Source organism: Homarus americanus, unplaced genomic scaffold, assembly GCF_018991925.1.
Source record: "Homarus americanus isolate GMGI-L3 unplaced genomic scaffold, GMGI_Hamer_2.0 scaffold57980, whole genome shotgun sequence".
NCBI lineage: Eukaryota > Metazoa > Arthropoda > Malacostraca > Decapoda > Nephropidae > Homarus > Homarus americanus.
In genome coordinates this window covers 23,414,633-23,435,154 of record NW_024716703.1, presented here as the reverse complement: position 1 = coordinate 23,435,154, position 20,522 = coordinate 23,414,633, and the positions used below count along the sequence as shown (strand labels likewise).

The window sequence follows — 20,522 nt, the reverse complement described above, 5'->3', positions numbered from 1 at the left end:
TGATGGGTGCTCTAGACTCTAGAGACTCTGCTGTCATGGCTAACCCAATTAGGGGCACAGTGCACACCCTAGGGGATTGAGCAATTGTAGATAAGGAATGAATTGATTTGAAGCATTGTTATTAGTGTGGATGCAAAAGTCTCTTTGTGTGCTTAGTTATTCAAGTTAAGGATAGTGGTAAGTGTGTGGTTTTATATACTCGTTGTCTTAGCCTTTTTTCTGTTTCTTTTCTTACTTACCTTTCATTGCTGTCCCTATAGTTATTCCTTTCTTTGAAGTCTGTGCCCCTTGGTCCACTCTGTACAAAAGTGGGAGAGGAATGAGGAATATAGATAGTGAGCATTTATTAATTGGCTTTGTTGCAATCATCTTGACTTTAATGGATCTATATTTTTTCTTTTGTAAATAACATTAGTTATTTTTTACAGGATGCGGAGGACCCCAGTTTAGTACCAGAGTCGACTGAGACAGAATATGCATTCGACAATAACAGTACTAGTGAGGGAGGATTTCGCTTCTAGTGACTGTTGGCAACTAGGTTTAACTAATTTCTCCTATTTCAGTGAATTAGTAATTATGAGTGGTAGGTGTTACCTAAATATAGTTGTATTTTTTCATATTGATAATAGGAAAGCATGATACAGTATATTGCATTGACACCTACAGCTCATAATGGCCGATTTACACATCATCATTAAAATTGTTATATGAATCTTCGCTGTTGATATTTCCATACAGGTCCATCTTTCTGATAAGTAAGCAGAATTATAAACCTGGATAAGTTTCCCATAATATATAAGTTATATATATATAACTCTGATGAATCACTTGTGGGACTGAAGCTCAAAAAATTGAGTATTATGAAAACTTATCAAAGTGAATATTTGATATATTATATAGTCATGAACATGTGCATTTAAAAATGAAAAGGATAAAACTTGTTTGTAACTAGGAAATCATGTTAAAGGAAGTCATTTATATACTATTTTAAAATATAAAGTGAATGTCTTCAGCAACTTGTCAGGAAAAACTAACAGTTGTTAAATGGAAAATCTGAAAATTTTTACACGTCTTCAGAAAAGTCTTCATATTTGAACTTAAAGATAAAAGGAAATAAACTTACAGTGATATACGGGTTGAATTATTGAAAAAACTCATCATTATTTATGACACTGAAAATTTACCTTCGTGAAGTGTAAAGAAAGAATTCCAACATAACGAACCATTTCACGGACAATATTGTAATACTAGAAGAAATATATATTTGTTGGTGTTGGTACAAAAGGTGATGGTACCAGTATCCCAAGCATTAATGGAGTGGGCATATTACATAAGCCCAATGTTCAAGTTGCCTTCAAGAATTCTTGTCAACAAAAGTGAATACCAAAGCTGGATGCCAACTCTTGTCACTCCAATGCTCAGTAAGAATAACTTAAATATTGGTAAGAGTTTCATCTTATCATGAATTATTTTACATAATCATGTAATGACAAATTTTAGATTATTATCAGGACAGTAAAAAAAGGATACCGTTCATATTCAAACCCAACAAATGGTTTTCCTCACACAGATAAGTTTTCCTATTATGGAAGTTAAGAAAAGCACATATGTGCTGTACACAGTGATTTATGACCCCTCCCCCCCCCCCTTTTTTGTTTACTTTTGTGTTATATGTCTGTGTACATTGGTTATAATTGTACTAATTTTATAATGGTTATTACCCATTTTCCAGACCCTTTTGTATGCCATTTTTGAGTGCAACATGATGGCTGATTTTTCATAACTGATCAGACATCTTAAATGCATGATCAATACCATAAGTTGGGTAGTTCGACAAACCCTTTCTTAGAAACTACAGAGGTTATGAATTCCATCTTTTTTTTTCATTTTCTGCTGTACCCCAAAGTTATTCTTACCTTCTCTTTTTTTTTTTTTTTTTCCTTTCAAGTTTTATTGAATATTGACAGTTGAACATTTTCCATTAAGCAAATATTTTCCTGTCTAAATTGAGATTCATTAAATTGTAAGTGGCACAAGCTCTTTTAAGTTGTTTGAAACGGTGTCTTAACTTCTACTTTTCTGTAGAGTTTGTTTGTACAAAGAGACGAGTTTGTTTATTCCACTATTTGAATTGTAATATTAACAATTTAGATGAAGTGGCTGAGAAGCAATCACAGATCCAGTGTTAATAAGACTCTAGCAGCTTATGTAGAAGTTGGGATTTGTTGTGTAAAGCAGCTTTGTGTCCACTGCAACATACCTTTAGTGTCGTCCAAAGGCATGGCTGAGAAAGGGAATTACCTGCAGACTGAAGGTTATCACTTTGCCTTTATTTGAGACTTGCCTTCCCTTTTCTTGAACTGTCTGATTACAGTTGTTTCCTTCATGTTGCAAATAAGAGAAGTCTTTATTATTCAATTAATTTTGATGACTATATCCATTGCAATATAGAAACACAAAGTGCAGAATTAGGAAATGGCTGCAGGAACTTACCAATGATAAGAAAGTTTAATGTGAAATGAACATTGCAAGACTGATGTCACATTATGTTGCAAGGCTGATGCAACCCTGAGGCAGCATGTCTTCTCTTACTTGCAGCATCACTCTTGTTGTCATATATGTTCCCTGGCAACACTTGGCACTTGAAACAGTAGGGAAACTCCCAACCACTTTTCATTGACATTTGTCCAGCTTATGAGTAAAATATTTGTTTGTTTTTTATTTAAAACTTGGGTGGGTGGCTCTACGTGTCAAAGGTGAGTGCTGTACTGTACACAAACACCTAAGATAGACCTCAATATTGATGTGTAAAATTTAATGCATTTTAAAGTTGTATTTTTATTGTATATAGTACAGTATAGTATTATTTGGCATTGATAAACGTATATATAACGGAAACAGTGCCCAAGTGTGTGCCAGGAACCACTTTCCCCTCCTCTCCTGCCTTGAGCCAAGAAAAGGTTGGAAATGCTCATATCGCACCCCCATGGCTGTGTCTTACATTTATATATCAAGCTTGTTTTGCTGAAAATGTCATAGATAATAATAATGAGAATTTATTACCCTATGTTAGGTTGTAATGGTATTGCTAAAGTTTTTGCAGGGCTTTCCAGCGTCTCAACCTTTTCTTTGTATCAGAAGTATTTTTTACCAGAAAAAGAGGTATTACCAGATGACAAAATTTTAGGTTTTTTTTTTATATATAAATATATATAAATATATATATATATATATATATATATATATATATATATATATATATATATATATATATATATATATATATATATATATATATATATATATATATATATATATATATATACAGTATATATATAATTTCATCAAGTCCAAAGACCACAAGAAGAAATGCTGTTAATCAGTGATAGCTCAAGTATTGCAGTGGTACCTTGTCTACTAATGGCAGTACCTCTTATACCATATGTCCTATATTAATTTGTGAAAGGCTTCTGTATCACAAGCTCATCAAATTATTTTACAATAGGGTAATTCATTAGTTTCAGTGATTTTCAAGACGGGTCAGACATTTTACAATATGTAGATCTCATGCAAAATTAGTGAAACTGCTAGAATACCCTAGTCACTGTTGGGGTTGTTTTGGGGAAGCTCAGTTAACCTTTTGAAGTTGTCTGTCATAAACAAATATTTGCCATGTTGACTGTGTCTGGTAAGATTGATTTCATTCAAATATTTATATATTGTTGATTGGAGTACAGTATTTGGGAACTGATTTCATAGCTTTAACAAGGATTAGCTGTATATAAATTATCGTGGGACATATGGAAGCCTTTGTGCTGGTAAGGTTCAGTGACTAGGCATTGCTCGAATGTCAGATCCCTTAAAACCTAAGATGTATTTATATGTGACTGAAAGCTAAGCTTGTTCTGCTACCAAAATTATTATAAATTTATGTATTATGTATTTGGTAACATATTTGTACAGCAGTTCTGAGTGATTATTTTTTAAGGTCAAATACTGTATGAGGATTTTCATATTCCATTAGGACACAAATGAAGGTTTGATCATATTTTGGGTATTCATTTACACTCAAAAAAATAAAACTGCTTCCTCCTGTTGAAATGAAATCTGAAAAAAAAAGTTAACGCAACTTGGATTTATGTAATTATTTGATAATCATGATATCCTGACATAGCGAGCATCTGCTTAAAACCGCTGTTCATCTTCCCAAGCACTCACACACACACACATACATATACATACACAGTGGGGATGTCTTTCCATGGGTTTTGCAAGAACATATTCCTTAATATTTTCCAATTGTATGTCCAAGGGCCAAGTTGCCAATTTTTTTCTCTCTCTCGGTGCTACAGGATTTCAGGCTAAGCTTGGTATTTAACCTCACTGAGGAAGTACAACAAAATGACATTGGGGTGTTATTCCAAGGTACTCTGGAATGGCCTCTATTCACCATCCAATTTATTATAGTCTCACTGAAGGCTATAATGACTTAACTTCAAACTGTGATTCACTTAAGCATATATGAGCTTTACTTGCCTTGTTTAGCCTGTTCATGTGCCTCAAATGAAGTATGTATAGCAAAGATGTGTGTTCTTGTAGGCCAATGTGTTACACATCCAAGAGTAGACTGGGATGAATCATATCTTGGGAAACAGTCAACCCTGGGGTATGTAATTTTTATTGAATATGTGGTCTCTCACCCCACAATGGGCACATCAATTTTATAATCACAAAGATTGTAAAACTTTTACATGTTACAATATCACTGTCCATTTTAAACGTTAAAAAAGGGCAATTTTTATTTAGTTTTGAGGCATAATCACCACGAAAAAATATTAATATAAAATTCCCTACCGCCTTTGTTGATGCGAGAGACCACGTACGAATTTCCAAGACTCCCCACATTAGAGCCTCCAGGGTCATGATATCATAGAATCAGGTCAGACATGGCCAGTGTATTCAGTTGACAACCCTTGAACTTTATATTGTAATTCATGTTTCTTAATTTAAATCGTTTCTAATATGTACTCTTGTAAATCTGACATACAGTACTGTAGATTGTTCGCATGCAGTAAACCATTTTCTTTATAAGAGGGAACTGATACCTTGTAAATTAATTGGTCCTTTACTTTTGTAGACATAGAAGCTTCTTTTTCACGGAGGCTTTTTATTTATTATTTTTTATTCTTTATTTTTATAGTTTTTTTTAACCCTTGTGTGTCATTTTGGTATGCAAAGGAAATCAGCTGATTCTTTGATGACATGTCGCCCATGATTCTATCCAAAGCTCTCTGAGAATTAATTGCAAGCAGGTAATAATATATAATGTCAAAGGAGTCTCTCAGAGGGCTTGTTGCTACTGCAGAGTGTCATTATCTGCCCCCTTCTTCTGTCCCTAGGGTGAATGTATTATTATGTGAACTTGAAGATGACAAAAGTTATCATCACCCAAATAAATGAAGGAGATCAACTTTAAACTTTTGATTTTAACCTTATATCATTAGTATGTAAAGCCACTTTTTGACTTGGAGACAAAAAGGGGAGGTGCTCAAGCATTCAACCATCACCCCCCTGTGCACATGTGATCATTCATACTGTATAACAACCATCATACATACTGCATAACATACCCCATACATACTACACAACATACACCATGTATACTACACAACATACATTATACACATGCACCATGTATACTACACAACATACATCATACACATGCACCATGTATACTACACAACATACATCATACACATGCACCATGTATACTACACAACATACATCATACACATGCACCATGTATACTACAGAACTTACACAATACATTGCACACACTATGCATCATACACCATACATACTTCACAATGTACATCATACATGCTGCACAACATTCACCATATATACTACACAACATACTACATACTACACTACATATGCAACCTCCACTACAGTCTCTCCTCGACTTACGACAACTCGGACATACGACGGCCATGGTCGTAAAAAATATTTTTTACATTACGTATTTTCGAGTCCCGACGTTAGTGATCGCACTGTGTACTAACAAAATTTTCATTTGTAATTCCCTCTAAAATGGCTGGCAAGCATAAAAGTGAGAGTTCTCGTGGTGCTGAGAAGAAAAGGAGACACCCATTTTAGAATTTCTATGTATTATTTTCGCCTTTTCGACTTGGGACCAATTCGACTTACGACCTGGTCATCGGGATGGAACCCCGTCGTAAGTCGAGGAGAGACTGTATACACATACTACACAACATACACCATACATACTATGCACTATACATACTAGTCAACATGAATCAAGTTTGATGAAGTTATGTAATAATATATATTTCAAAGGAGGCCTACCCAATGATTTCAAAAAATATAATAGTGTATTTAAGAACATAAGAATGGAGGAAACTGTAGCTGGTCCATTGGCCCATACTAAGCAGTCCTGTTTACACCCAACCCTTATCACTCCTGTATCTGTCCAACCTATATTTGAAGCTTCCCGGCGTGTTCAAGTTAATAATGATTTTCTGTAACTTGTTCCACTCATCCACTACCTGATTTTCAAACCAGTGTTTACCTATCTCATGCCTAAATCTAAATTTTTCTAATTTGAAACCATTGCTATGAGTTTGCTTCTGGTTGGATAGTTAAAGTACCTTTGTTTAACCCTGACTTCCTTTTACATACCTCAATCACATTGCCCCTCTACGTTTCTCGAGGGAGTACAAATTCAGATCTTTTTATGTCTATACTCAAGCTTCCTAATGCCTGGGATTAGCCTTATCATCCTTTTCTTAATACTTTCTAAGGATTCGATATCCATTATGTAGTACGGTGACCAAAACTGAACTGCATAATCCAAGTGAGGTTTCACAAGCTCAGATTACTTTTAGGATTACCTCACTAGTCTTGTAACTAACACTTAACACTTCTTTGTATAAACCGAAGTACTGTGCAGTATACTTTGTTAGCCTTGTCTTGAGCAAATATACATTGTTGCCTTGGTGTAAGATTCCCACTTAACATTACTCCTCAATTTTTCTCACAGTCAGAATTCTCTATAACAACGTAGTTCATCTTTTATCTGGTTTCTCTGTTTACATCTCCTCGACTAGGTATACTATGGATTTGTCCACATTAAATTTCATCTGCCATTTTTAAGACCAAGAGAAAAAAAAATTTAGATCTCGCAGTTTTGTAGAGTCCTCGTCAGATTTAATTACACGCCCTATTTTAGTGTCTTCAGCAAATTTACTTATGTTGCTGTCTACACCTATATCTATGTTGCTTATGTATACTGTATCATAAATACAGCCTGTGTAGTAACAAGGGCGGATGCAGTGGGGGTCCAGACCCCCCCTTTTCATCAAAAAATTACAATACTTTTTCTTTAATGCAATATTGTATTCAAGCATTTCTGTATCATAAAAGTAATTACTATTGACCTCAGAATATCTCCTAATATCAGGTGCACATGGCTTCAAAATGGCCTCAAAATGTCCATGATAATGGTTAGATTTAAAAAAAAATCGGGGGGGGGGGGAGGGGGGCTTAGGCCCCCCCAAAAAAACCCAGTTGAGTGGGCTTGCTTTGCTCGTCATGTTCCCCCACCCAAAACTTCTTTTGATATTCCTGGATCCTCCCCTGAGTAATCCAAGTATTGAGCCTGGGACACTCCACTAGTGACGTTACCTCAATTGAATTTAGTGCCATCAATGCTGACTCTGTTTCCTGTAACCATGCTGTAACTCAATTTAGAATATCACCTGCAATTACATGGGATGACTCAGATACTATGCTGAATATCATAACCAGTAAAGTGAACTATTTGATTATAAATAATAAACCCAAAATGAAACCCACTGGCATCAGGACTACAGGGAGACCGTTACACATGAACCATGAGGCAGTTGACAAAGTTATGAAAAAATTCCCAAACCTAAGAGGTGGGTTATGAAAAATGATGATCAGGGCAAGAGGATGTGTGCCAGGTCCAGGAACCAAGCAAAGTCAGAGTGCAGAAAGGCTGAAAAAGAGTTCCACAGGCGAATTGCAAGTGAGGTCGAGTTGAAACACTGATCATGTATTTATTAAGTCAAAAGGCATCCAACTAAACTGATAATGAACTGAAAGGGGTATTAAATGCAGTGATTGGGAATGACTTTTCTGCCATCTCCACTGAGTAGGTCAAGAGAGAAGAGCACCTGGTTACAACACATGCACATACTGTACACATGCATGTTCTTCATTTTTCTTATTTTGTAGTTTTAAAAGTAAGTCCGTGCTTAACGTCGTCCTGCGTAACGTTGTTTCGGTACTACGTCGCTAAACTTTAGAGACCAAAATTTTTTTTAACTTCCTGGTGATCCGATACAATATCGTTTTGCATTGTCACAGACTACATTTTACGGTGCATCACCCTCTCTCGTCTGGCCACGCCCCAGACTGCGTATATATAAGCATGTATTTATATCAAGTTCTGAGTTACATAAATTGATTTACCATATATACGGCCATACAAACTGTAGTTCATTACCTATTGTGTTGTATTTTTGGTATCATTTGTTTCTGTTTGCTTTATGTTCAGCACAAAAAAAATGAAAAGACTTCATTCGAAAGCAAATTTCATCTTTGACTTCAAAATGGCCTCAAAATGCCCATGATATTGGTCAGGTTAAAAATAAATAAATTGGGTTGGGGGGGGGGGAGGCTTACAGCACCCTCCAAAAAAAAAATGCTTGGGCTCGCTATGCTCGCCATGTTCCCCAACCCGCAACTTCTCGGACCCCCCATTTGACATTCTTGGATCCGCCCCTGTTTGGTTTAGAACTTTAGTCGTTGTTTGGGTTGTTCATCCTGAGACAACACAGACGTCTTCGAAAGCGTTGACCTTCGTAAAAAAAAAATAATTTAAAATGTTTCTATCGTTATTTGTTATGTTTAATACAATTTTGTCTTATTTTCGGTGGTTTATTTGTTTTTCATAAGCAAATAAAGCGGGATAAACAATATAAAAACTCTGGATACTTTTTGTCACCAGTTGACAAACGCAACTTTGAGACATCAATGACGTAAGTAAGTGTTTCGAGAGTTCGGAGACCGCTTTGAGCTGTTTTCGATACATCAGACTCAGTCATCCAAAGACGAGTGGCATATACTGTAATTGTGTGTAATACAATGCCTTACACTTTATAATTATAATAGAGAAAGACAAAAATGTCTGAAGCTACTTGTGTGAAGAAACGAATGAGTAAAGCACGACCAAACTCGTCTATTATAGCACTGGGACGAGGTTTGGCCGGGTTCGCTCAAGTCTTGAATCTGCCTCGTTTCGTGGTTTCGGATTTTTTAGAATGTCATCAGAGGCCTCTAACAAGACAATACATACGCAGTGCAGAGTATGAGGATTGTAGTCACTTGTAGTGCTGTCTATACCTTAGTGCCGGTAAGTGATAACACTCACCTGTTTTAAAGGCATCTGTATTTATCCTGGAAAGTTCTTGCTACACTGAGATAAAATGATGCTCACCATGCTGTCATGGTTCCATTATCCTTCTTTACAGGCTATTAGCTAACCGGCTTCGTGTTTTAGAGGCGTCATGTCTTCTCTATCAGCTGTTGATACATCAAACAGGTCCCAGACCTAGTTGGTAACAACCTAACCTAACCACTAGGATTGGAGCTTAGTAATAACAGGTAAGTACTAATCCCAGTAAGTACTAATTCCAATGGATCCTAATTTTAATGGGCTCCAATTGTAATGTTCAGGACCATAATGCCTCAGGGGCAATTAGGATTAAGGTCTTTTGAGCAGGGAAGCATCTGATCTTGAAATTCTCAGCTCGTGTTTGAAGAACATCAAAGTATATTTCGATGTAATTTTAGGGATGCCACGTTTTCCTAAGTGTGCATCAAACATCCATTTTTCTAAGTTTTATGAAGATAAAGTCATTCGTTTACCCGGTCTTGAAATAAATTACACTCGGTGCCATCACAACACTTCCTAGCAGTTTGTTCCAAGAGTTCACAGCTCTCACTCCGAAAAAGTTTGCCTTCACAGTTTTCTGGACCTGCGGCTTCTTCAATCTTGAGCTGTGACCCCTTGTGGGCATCCGCCAGCTCCAAGTAAGGACACTCGACTGAGTAGTGCCCCTTGAGATGCTTATACACCTCAGTTAGGTCGCCCCGTGCCCGTCTGTAGTATAAGCTAGGCAAGTTCAGGCGCTCCAATCTCTCAGTACTGGATGTGTTGATAATTCGGGGGTTTGCGTCGACTCTACTGTACACCTTCGGTACCTCAACTATACAGGCAGGGGCAATTCTACGGGGGGGCCATGGACCCCCCAGATTTTAGGCTGGCCCCTGGGTTGGCCCCCCCCTCCCACTTTTTATTCTCAAAATTGTAATTCCAAAAACATTCTCAAAACCAGGAAGTGAGTCAAGTGACTCAGGCAATGGGCGCGCCGCACGCCAGATGCAGGCATGGGTGAGGTGAGGTGAGATCACCGAGGTGAGGTGAGGCCCGGAGGGCAGGAATTGGGAGGGAAACATCCGTAAGTTCCTTAGATTCACTGCCAAGCATGATCCTGTTATAGCTGATCGTGTCAAAAGTGGTCCAAAGAATGAGAAATACACCAGTTCTGCGATACAGAATGAGATGATGATTGACACGCTCGCATCTATGGTGAGAGAAGAAATTGCAGAAAGTGTGAAATCATGTCATTACTTTTCTGTTCAAGCTGATGAAGCAGAGGATGTTAGTAAAACAGAGCAGTTGGCAATAGTTCTCAGATTTTATGATGAAGTATCACATTGCATTCAGGAGTGCTTCATTTCCTTCACTCCCATGGTGTCGTTGGATGTTGCATCTATCACGGACGTAATCTTGAAAAGTTTGGAAAAACTCAGTTTGGATTACAAATCTTCACTTGTTGGCTTAGGATTTGATGGAGCTTCAGTCATGAGTGGAGGAATCAGTGGTGTTCAGAAACGCATTCGTGATAAAGCTCCTTTTGCCTATTATGTACACTGCTGTGGACACAGGCTCAATCTGGTTTTGATCAATGCTGCTAAATATGTGCCTCAAGCAGCCGAATTCTTCAGTCTGCTTGAAGAACTCTATATTTTCGCTTGTAACCCTGTCGTTCATGAGAGGTTCATTTTTATACAACGAGAAATGTTCCCAGGAGAACAAGTCCGAGAACTGCAGCATCTGAGTGATACACGGTGGTGGTGTCGGGCCACCTCATGTGAAAATGCTCTGCTGCGTCTCGAATGCATAGTAAGACTATTGAAGGAGACTTCTGCAGAAGACACTGGAGCACGAGCAGTATCCGCTCGAGGTTTACTTGCGCAAATAGATGCAGAATTTGTTTACTTATTGCAGTTTTTCTCAGAGATTCTTGGAAAAGTTGATAAAGTATCACAGCAGCTACAGGACAAGCAAGCAGACTTTGGAAAAGCAGCAATGCTCATTTCGTCGCTCCGTAAAGATCTAGCTGATAAACGCCACTGTAACTTGATTGAGCATTACTCCGAGAAGATTGATGAGCTCTGTGAGAAATGCAGCATTTCACCAACAAAGACACGAAAGCGAACCAGAAAACCTCGACAGAATGATGAATTCATTGTGCTGGAAATGACCGGTCAAAGATCTGACGTAAGTCATGTGCACATTGGCGTCTTCAATGAAGTCCTAGACTGTTTGATTAGTGAATTAGACAGGCGTTTCTCCAATGATTCCTGTGCAATTTTCTGTGGGATTTCAGCTCTTTGTCCAGAAGGACAGACATTCTTGTCTGAAGAAGATTTGAAGGCATTTGCAGTTACATACTCAGTCAGTCAAAGTGATTTACAACATGAGATGCCTCTGGTGAAGAAATTGCTCGTGAAGGAACATAAACAACCTTCATCGCTCGTGCAATTTATGTCATTTATATGCCCTTATAAGGCTGCATTTGACTGTTTGGATAAATTACTGTTGATAGCTGTAACTCTCCCTGTTACCAGTGCTTCATGCGAGAGAAGCTTTTTGAAAATGAAATTCGTGAAAACATTCCTAAGAAATTCCATGTCCAGTGACAGATTGAGTAACATCGCGCTACTATCGATTGAAAGTGCACGCGTTGAGGGAATTGATTTAGATTGTTTTGTCGACTAGTTTGGCAGCCGATATAATAATCGTAGTATTAAGCTGCGCTGAATATACTGCTACCGTCACAGTACCGTGTGAAATGAAACCGCACCATTGCCATTTGCCATTGGGTATAATGTAACAGTTGCATTCGGCGCCCATGTCTGAAAACGTAAACGTTGTCTCCATTATGTGTGTTGCGTGAGATCATTCATTTTTTCGCTGATGTATGTACATACATTGTAAAGACACTGCTATATTTTTCAATGGTTGTTATGTGGTACACCCGCCCTTTATGTGACTATGTGAGCAATAATACAGTTTTAGAGATATGTTCAAGTGTGTCAATACCCCAATGAATCATGATTAGTGGAGCGTTGCCATTATACTGCCATATGCTGATTATTTTAGGCTGGCGTCATGAGAGACGTCTCTTCACATTTGTCAATCAAATTGGTGCAATAATGCCAAAAACTGCATCTTGCAAGTTGTACACAGGTTTGGTTTTGCCCCCCCCAACATTTACCTTGGCCCCAAAGTGGCACCCCCACTTTCCAAAGGCTAGAAACGCCACTGTATACAGGTAATCCTCGACTTATGACCTACTCGACTGACGACCACCCGGACATACGACCGCCCCAGTAGTACCAAAAAATTTTCAAATTACGTATTTTCGAGTCCCGACCTGTATTGTGGAGTGTGGTGCTGTGGTTATGGCAGTGGTGGGGGTTGTCTTCACAGGTGTGCTCAGAGTCATCATGAAATTTCAAAACAGGATTGAGGAGGATTACTTATCTAACACGATAGTATGACGGTGGGGTAACCCTCACAGTTTTACCTCTGGGGCAGGGACTTCCCCCACCCCAACCCCCATTTTCTGATGCCCAGCACCTGAATTTATCTATCAATTAGCTTCATCATTACAAGACTACTACCCACTCATTTATAAATTTGTCAATGCGACACTGCCACATTTATGTAAACATCACCACAAGGGGGTAAAGGAACTCTTTGAGGCAACTGTACATGATGATGGGATTTGAAGATCACTGTAAGACTGTGCTGCTTAATCCATAAAAAGTTTGGTTCCTGCATTAGCAAACTTTTCAAAACTAGTTAACCTTCTGATATGACTAAAAATCAAACATTTTAAGCCCCAACGGTTAGTAATTTTCCAGTTGATTTAGCCTTAAATTATTCTAAGGACTATGGCAGCAATAACACATCACAGATTGCACTATAACCCACTAACTCGGGCCTTAACAAACTTGGGAGTTATATAACACATGAATTAAGCTCAAAGAACTGAATTCCTTCTGCAGCACTTTGAGGATTCTGTCATATGCCCCAAAGGAAGATGTGGTTTATACAGTACTGTGGGGTTATGTGAGATGTTTCTCCTCCATCCTGTGTGAGTGCGAACCTCCGGGGTCACCAATTGTGGGGTACGAGATGTTGGTTCACACTCAGGATGGGATGGAGAAAGGAAACTCACAATGTGCTCACTGTATACATATTGTATTGGATGTACAATGCAGCTTGTTGCTGGGTAGGTAGCATGGTAATAAGCGTTGAGTAGAGAGAGCTGGGTGGTGAGGGTGCCCAGAGTGAGGGCACGTGGCTTAAGGGACGCCTAGGTCGCCGGCGGGAGCGGGAGCCGCCAGGCTGGCGCGGAGGAGGAGGTGTTGCTTGCTGGTGGCACTGGGTAGAAAAGAGGCTGGTCACAGCGGTGTCAGGTCTTATAAGGCGGGGGTAGGCGTGGGTAGATAGTTGACCCCCGCTCCGTAGGCGGCGCTGGAGGCGTAGGCTGGGGAATTCGAGAAGGTTCAGTGCTTGTAGGGGAGGAATCCACTACAGTACTATACTGTACTGCATTGTGAAATTTCCTTGGAAGAAGTACTGTCCTTTTGTACCTTTTAATTATTGTGGTCTTTATTTATGTTTATATTACAGTGAGTTTTTTACCTAGATTAATTTGTCCTGATGGGTAAAATGAAGGGTTAAAAAATAAAATAATAAAATTTTCTTCTGAAAAGAACAAGACTTGGTCAATGATTACAATAGTGTAGTCAGATTTCCTATATGTCTAGGAAGAGCCACAAACAATAGGAGGGAATATACTGTACTGTGTATGTGATTAGGTGGGAGGTACTTTTACCTTGTTTACCTAATGGCCACCCACTAGAGGTGACCATGCTAAGGGAAAGATGCCAGTGGCCTGTGTAGGATCCTTCCATTGTTTTTTATTCCATAGCTTACTTTATCACTTCCTACTTTCGGCCTGGTAAATGATGCCATAGGTCGACCACCCTCTGTATGAAGAAATATTTCCTTGTGTTCATTCTGCATGATAACTTGGCAAGCTTGTACAGTAATTATGTCCTCAAATGTGGTGCATGACATCACAAAAAAATGGCCCAGGTTCATGTTTTCCATCCTTTACAAGTTTTTGAATGTCTCTATAAGATCTGCCCTATTGTACCTTGTCTTAAGAGATGTTAGTCCTAAGACCCTGTCTACTTGAATAATCAAGATGACTTAGTTCCGAAATCATCTTGGTTGCTCTGTATTGTACCTTTTCAAGGGATGTTAAGTTTTTCAGGAGGTAGGGTTTCCATGCTTGTAAACAGTAATCCTGACTGGGATATAAATGAGCCTTATAAAGTCATGCTTTATGATTCCAAAATATTGTTTTTTTTACTGCAAACCGAGACTTGGGAAGACAGTACCGTACTTGGAAATTATAAAGAGTATGTCCCAGCTTTGGACCTGCTGTATTTTCATTATTGATTATTATTTATTTTCATATGATCAGCCTCTTGTGGTGTATGATTCATCTTAACATAACTTTTTCAATACTGTAATTGAAAAAAAAAACTACATGTATAGTAATTTGTAATTTTACCTGAGTAAAAAGGATAAGCTTTATTGGAAGGTAACTATTCCTTGACCCCCTCATTCTCTCCTGCTACATTTTAGGCTAATGAAAATTTTCAGTAAGAAGAAATAATTTATTGTGTTGAGAAATAAAATAAAACAAGGTGTCAAAATGAAAATAATTATATTTATAATTTATTTTCCATTTTATATAATAATGGAGATTGGGACTTGATAGGACTGGGCTTAAGAACGTGGATTTTGAGTCTTGAAAATGCTGTCGATATCTGTCTCTGTCCATATACAGTATGTACTTCCCAAACACCGGTGTCCTCAGATGGTCATATTTCTTCCAATAATTATAAAGAACAGGTTTATAGGTATGGGACATCAATATGGTAAGAGCAAAAACAAGCAAAATTTCATTCATAGTGGTGTTGTACTGTCAATTTTCCACAAAGATTTTGTGATCCAAATCATCACCACTACTCCAGTCTCCTGCACCATGTGCAGCATGTGAATAAACACTTCAACCTTACTCTCGTAGTCACTTTTCTCCTGGTCTCTGAGCACTTCTCTTACACTGGTGACTAATTCATCAGTGTCACTTTTGCTGAAGCTCACACATACGTGATCATCTCAGAGTTTACTTGGTGAATATACCAGTTCGTCAATCTTACCCGCATTTCCTGTTTCTCTTACAGTAATATATTACTTATTCATCTGGGTGTCAAGGCAACAGTACTGCAGCGAGGGGCTTTCTACACAGCGCATCACTGGAAATGTCAGATACTTTCTCCATGGTGACAAAAAATGTTGCAGGTACAGGGAGGGACCAATGCAGGGAAGGAAAAGTTACCACAAGTCACAATAATTCACTCGATCAGAAATTAGGTGCCAAACTTATAAATTACCCGTAGCTATGGAGCAGAAAGATCCTGATTATATAGATGATCACTGTTGTTGTGGGTCAAAAGGCACTCATCAACTATTTACAATTGATGTAAATGGATTCATTGTGAAGATTGGTAATTCATGCCAATATGGTGAGTTATGTCACTACTTAGCACAACATGTGTGGTAAAATAAGGATCTACAGTACAATACTAAGAAATTGAGAATCTTTATGATTGCACTGTCACAGTAAGTAAGACCTCTGCTTGCTTATAACTCGTGCAAGTAGGAACTCATTTCTAATCTATGTGATAGAAATGCCAACTGGTTCCTGTGGCCCTCTTGTCCTAGTGATCTGAAAATTTTCATTAAATGCATTGTGCTTTAAGGTAGTATTCTTTGAAGGTAAATTATTCCCAGTTCCTACTGACTGTACTGGTCTATTGTACAAGATTCTTTAAAAGTGTGCCAAATTGTAGGGATTTCCTAGCAATTGACCATTTCTAGTGTAATCAAACTTAACTATTTTTATGATGCCAGCCAAACTGTATCATGCTAATGAGACATATTTAGTTGTTCAGGTACTTCTGGAACTGACCACATTGTCAGCCACTTCATTGCTGCCTGGGCTCAAAGTGGCACCTGCTCATGTGGCGATGATACTTAAGCTAGAATTAACTGCAGTAACCTTGGCTTCTAGATTAGCTACATTCATATTAGATGCTTATAAAGTGGAACTTAAAGTTGACTCAGTTCACCTATGGGGACAATCTGATTGTCATACACTGGTTTCATAGTCCATAGATCCAGCCAATGTAAGGCATAGGGTTGATCCAATCAATTCACTATTTCCGAAGATGCAAACCCATTACTGTATATTCTCATGGATGACAAGCCTAGCAACCTTGTCACTGGGGGTAAGGTGGCAGTGGGGGGATTGTTCTCTACCAGGGCCCTTTGTTATACCCCTGTGAAGTCTCCTTTTAAGTCACCACTTTGTTGAAGGCCCAGATGGCTCAATTATGAGCCATCCTTAACATTTAGATATCATAGCTTGTATGTGCCACACCCAACCTACAGATGTTGGCTAATGCTGTCATCAGCTGGTCGAATTATAGTACAGTTACAACCATTCCATATAAGAACTTAAAATGTGGCTAGAGGCAGTCTTTGCTTAAGTTGTTCACTGCTGAACCCTATCAAGCAGAGACCTAAGTCATCACATTTTTTACAAGCAGAGGCTTACCATGACAAAGTATAATTATTAAAAGGTGAGAGCAGGGAGAGACCACTGAATTTGGTACATCAACATGGCTTGTTTTGTGGGAGAAGGCAGGATGTGCTGTCATCGCAGGATTAAACATACAGCACTAACTGACTTAATAACTAAATTTCTCTCTTGTTTTTTTTTTTTTACTTAGTTAATGTGTAACCAAATTAACCATTTCTTGTGTTGAATAATTACCAGAGTTGGTCAATTCCCCACTTCCATCAAATGGGAAAATATGAGTAAGGAACTTGTCAGTTTAAGCATTGACAAGGGATAATGCTCCTTATTTCTATTTGGCAGCAGAGTTTATGCAAAAACAAGTTGATGAACCACAAGTATGAAACTTTTGTGGAAATACTGCCTAAGAGTGCCATTTAATTTTTGCTAAAAGCCCCTTAGCTCAACACTACCTGTTTTATGATGGAAATGGCTGAGGTAGAAGTATGTGTTCATGATCATCCATTAATGTACACTCGCTCCAGAAAGTATCATTATGGAGGGGTTCCGATGAATTTCAAATTGTTGTTTCAGTCGGGTTGTCAAAATCCTTCGTCTGTTGTGTCATATTGTGTCACAAAATAGTAAAGATACTTTTTGGAGTGAGTGTACATATCCAATGACCTTGATAATCCTAAGACCTTAGTGCCCAAATATGTGCCATTGACTGAGGTCCTACTCCAGTGATCCCCACAGCTTGACCTTGATTCTGATTCATTATACTCTAACAGTTGCAAATGTTTCCATATTTTACATACCTAAGTAGTAGTATCTGCAATCACTTTTGGAATTGGTGGCACCACAAGTACCTAACTTCAGACTCCCAATGTTTGTGTTGATGATATGGTGCTCATTCATCACAAGCGACCCTGCCTTTTAGCAGTGAAGTGAGGGTGGTGGGGCAATGTATCTCAAATGGGACTACAATACATCTTATAGTGAATTTTTACCCTCTGAAACTGTTCTAGAAGAACATCTAAATGGGCTCAAAAAAGTTAAATTTGTGTAACCTGACACTGACACTTTTGTATACAACAAAAGGAGGATGGCACTGAAGGTTACATGAGCATGGGGGGTACTTTTACTTTTATCCTCTTTGCCACTGATCGGCTTGTTAGCCGCTTGGGCGATCGGTCACGTCTCTTTTCATTAATCTTCTTCATCAAAAGATCGGCTCGCTAGCCGCCCGGGCGATTGGTCACGTCTCTGTCACGCACTGTTGGCAAATACTGGGCATGCACCGGCTCCTGAATGTACCTGAACCCGCTCCAGTGTTGGTCAAGTCTTGTCTTGAAAGAGCTCACACTCGGTGCCATCACAACACTCTGGTAGATTGTTCCAAGAGTTTACAACCCTCACTCCGAAAAAGTTTGCCCTCACGGTTTTCTGGACTGTATCAGAATTTCTAATAATTCAAAGGTATGTCCTGGGTTTCCCTTGTAAGTGAAGTTTTAACATCACTTCTTGGGCAGTCTGTCTTGAACTTCTATTTTGTTCTCGGTCATAAACAGTTTATTTAAAGTTAGGTTGCACTTTAAACTCATTCATTATCTGCTTGTTCACATTACCAAGTGATTGTTACCCTGGAGTCTTAAATTGTTATTAAGCCATTAAGTATCTATGGAAATCAACAATCAGAAATTACAGTAGACCCCCATTATTTTGTGGTTCGATACAGTACTTCACTTTTTTTTCACAGCATCCAAAATTTACTCCCATATTTCTTTACTGCACAGTGTTAGTCCAGAAAAATTCCATATTTTCAAATAGACAACTGCATTTATCAGCTGACAACAAGCAAAAGTTTATCCCCACATCTCACTATATGGCAGCATGGAGATCTCACCCGAGGCCAGCCACACTTGCTCACTCTTCTACATTCAACCATGGACACCACTTGCCCTGCCTTTCCATAACTTTCAACCACGTGCAACAGTTGTCAGTTCCCATCAACACCTCAAGATGCCTTAGCATCCTTCAAATGCCTCTTCTACCACTTCAAGCACTATAAGTCTCATAAGACTTTCTTAATCAAGGAAAAAATCAAGATGCTGGGTGAACTAATGCTTTATATAATTATTATTAATTTTTTTTTTTTGGGGGGGGGGCTCCTGTACCGTCCCCTATATTTCCTACTGAAATAAATTGATATACAAGGTATTGCAATTTGCTATTTCACAGTAATTTTCAGTCCAACTCTTGCAATTTATTGAGGGTCTGCTATATACACCAGTAAATAGCTCAACAATTAAAGGGCTCTTTATAATTCCATTTTAAGACATGTTTCATTGACTAGCCAAACCAGCAACACATTCACTGGCATCAAGGAAGTACCTGTACTGTACTGCTTGGTGAAGTTAGATATTTGTCCATTTGAGTGTGATGCCTCTGCAAAAGTTACTTCTATGATTCTCATCTGGTATGTCAATACACTATATTTCTTGTGGCAGCTTGGTCAAGGGCAAGTTTTTGTGACCTCTGTAATATCTTTTCAATTACAGCATTACATCACTAAATAACTATGGGATTTTACAAACTCATACACTCCATAGGAGAAGTGTATAATTGGAGGAGTGAACTGATATAGAATGCTTATTAAATTTACTAATGTATTGCATTGACGAGCAGTGAATAATTGCTAACATGCAAGCAGTGTGGATGCCACAATTCACTTTGCCTTAACCAGTATAAGCAGAAGATGATAGGGTCTATTTCAGTTTCACCTCATCCATTACAGTTAGTTAGTTAGGTTGGTGGACAGATATAAATATGTAATCAAAATAACAGAGATTTTTTAAATTGATAATAAGACATTGAAGTGAGCTTCGTGATACAGTTAGTTATTTGTAAAACCTTACATTAATTTACATAGTTATCAGTACAGTATTATGAATGTTACAAAGCTATTTTTAAAAATATAATCTTTTTGTAATGATATTCCTGTACAAAAAATTTGCTAAGTAGTTTATTAACAAATACTTATGTAAACCATAGCTAATTAAATTCATGTGACATCATCACATGACTAATATTTATACTGTATATATACTGTACATCTTTCATGAGGATTCTTCTGAAATTTATGCATGATTACCTTCATTAGTTGGAACCATATTAATTATTATATAATCTAATATCTCACTATATATATTTTCTATCTGTATCAGATCTCTTGTGTGTCTCTTTCACAAACAAGAGCGGCAGCACAGTCAGTGAGACACAGGCGAAGAGGACCCAACTAACCCATGTGTGAGCTGTAATACAAATCACCAACATTAATCATTAATATACAGTAATTGGATGTATCAAATAATTAGATAAGTAATCTGCCGGTAA

General features: G+C 38.0%; 3 protein-coding genes across 9 annotated transcripts in view; 2 read left to right on the top strand and 1 right to left on the bottom strand.

The window, feature by feature from the left end:
* LOC121858341 (importin subunit alpha-4-like) overlaps window positions 1–5,470 on the top strand; it is a 31,250-nt gene extending 25,780 nt beyond the window's left edge. For all 3 annotated transcript variants that reach the window (XM_042354744.1, XM_042354743.1, XM_042354745.1), the window contains exon 11: window positions 429–5,470. In XM_042354744.1, coding sequence (XP_042210678.1) covers window positions 429–521 — 93 coding nt within the window. In that variant the 3' untranslated portion in view covers window positions 522–5,470. The remainder of the gene's footprint in view (window positions 1–428) is intronic.
* A 5,027-nt stretch (window positions 5,471–10,497) lies between these two features.
* LOC121858413 lies at window positions 10,498–12,096 on the top strand. Its single transcript, XM_042354860.1, has 3 exons — window positions 10,498–10,501; window positions 10,755–11,674; window positions 12,025–12,096. Exons 1-3 carry the CDS (start codon window positions 10,498–10,500, stop codon window positions 12,094–12,096), a joined length of 996 nt encoding a protein of 331 aa, XP_042210794.1.
* Window positions 12,097–19,242: 7,146 nt separating this feature from the next.
* Window positions 19,243–20,522, bottom strand: part of LOC121858339 (solute carrier family 49 member 4 homolog) — a 121,240-nt gene continuing 119,960 nt past the window's right edge. For all 5 annotated transcript variants that reach the window (XM_042354737.1, XM_042354735.1, XM_042354738.1 and 2 more), the window contains one exon: window positions 19,243–20,440. In XM_042354737.1, the coding sequence (XP_042210671.1) occupies window positions 20,328–20,440 (113 nt within the window). In that variant the 3' untranslated portion in view covers window positions 19,243–20,327. The remainder of the gene's footprint in view (window positions 20,441–20,522) is intronic.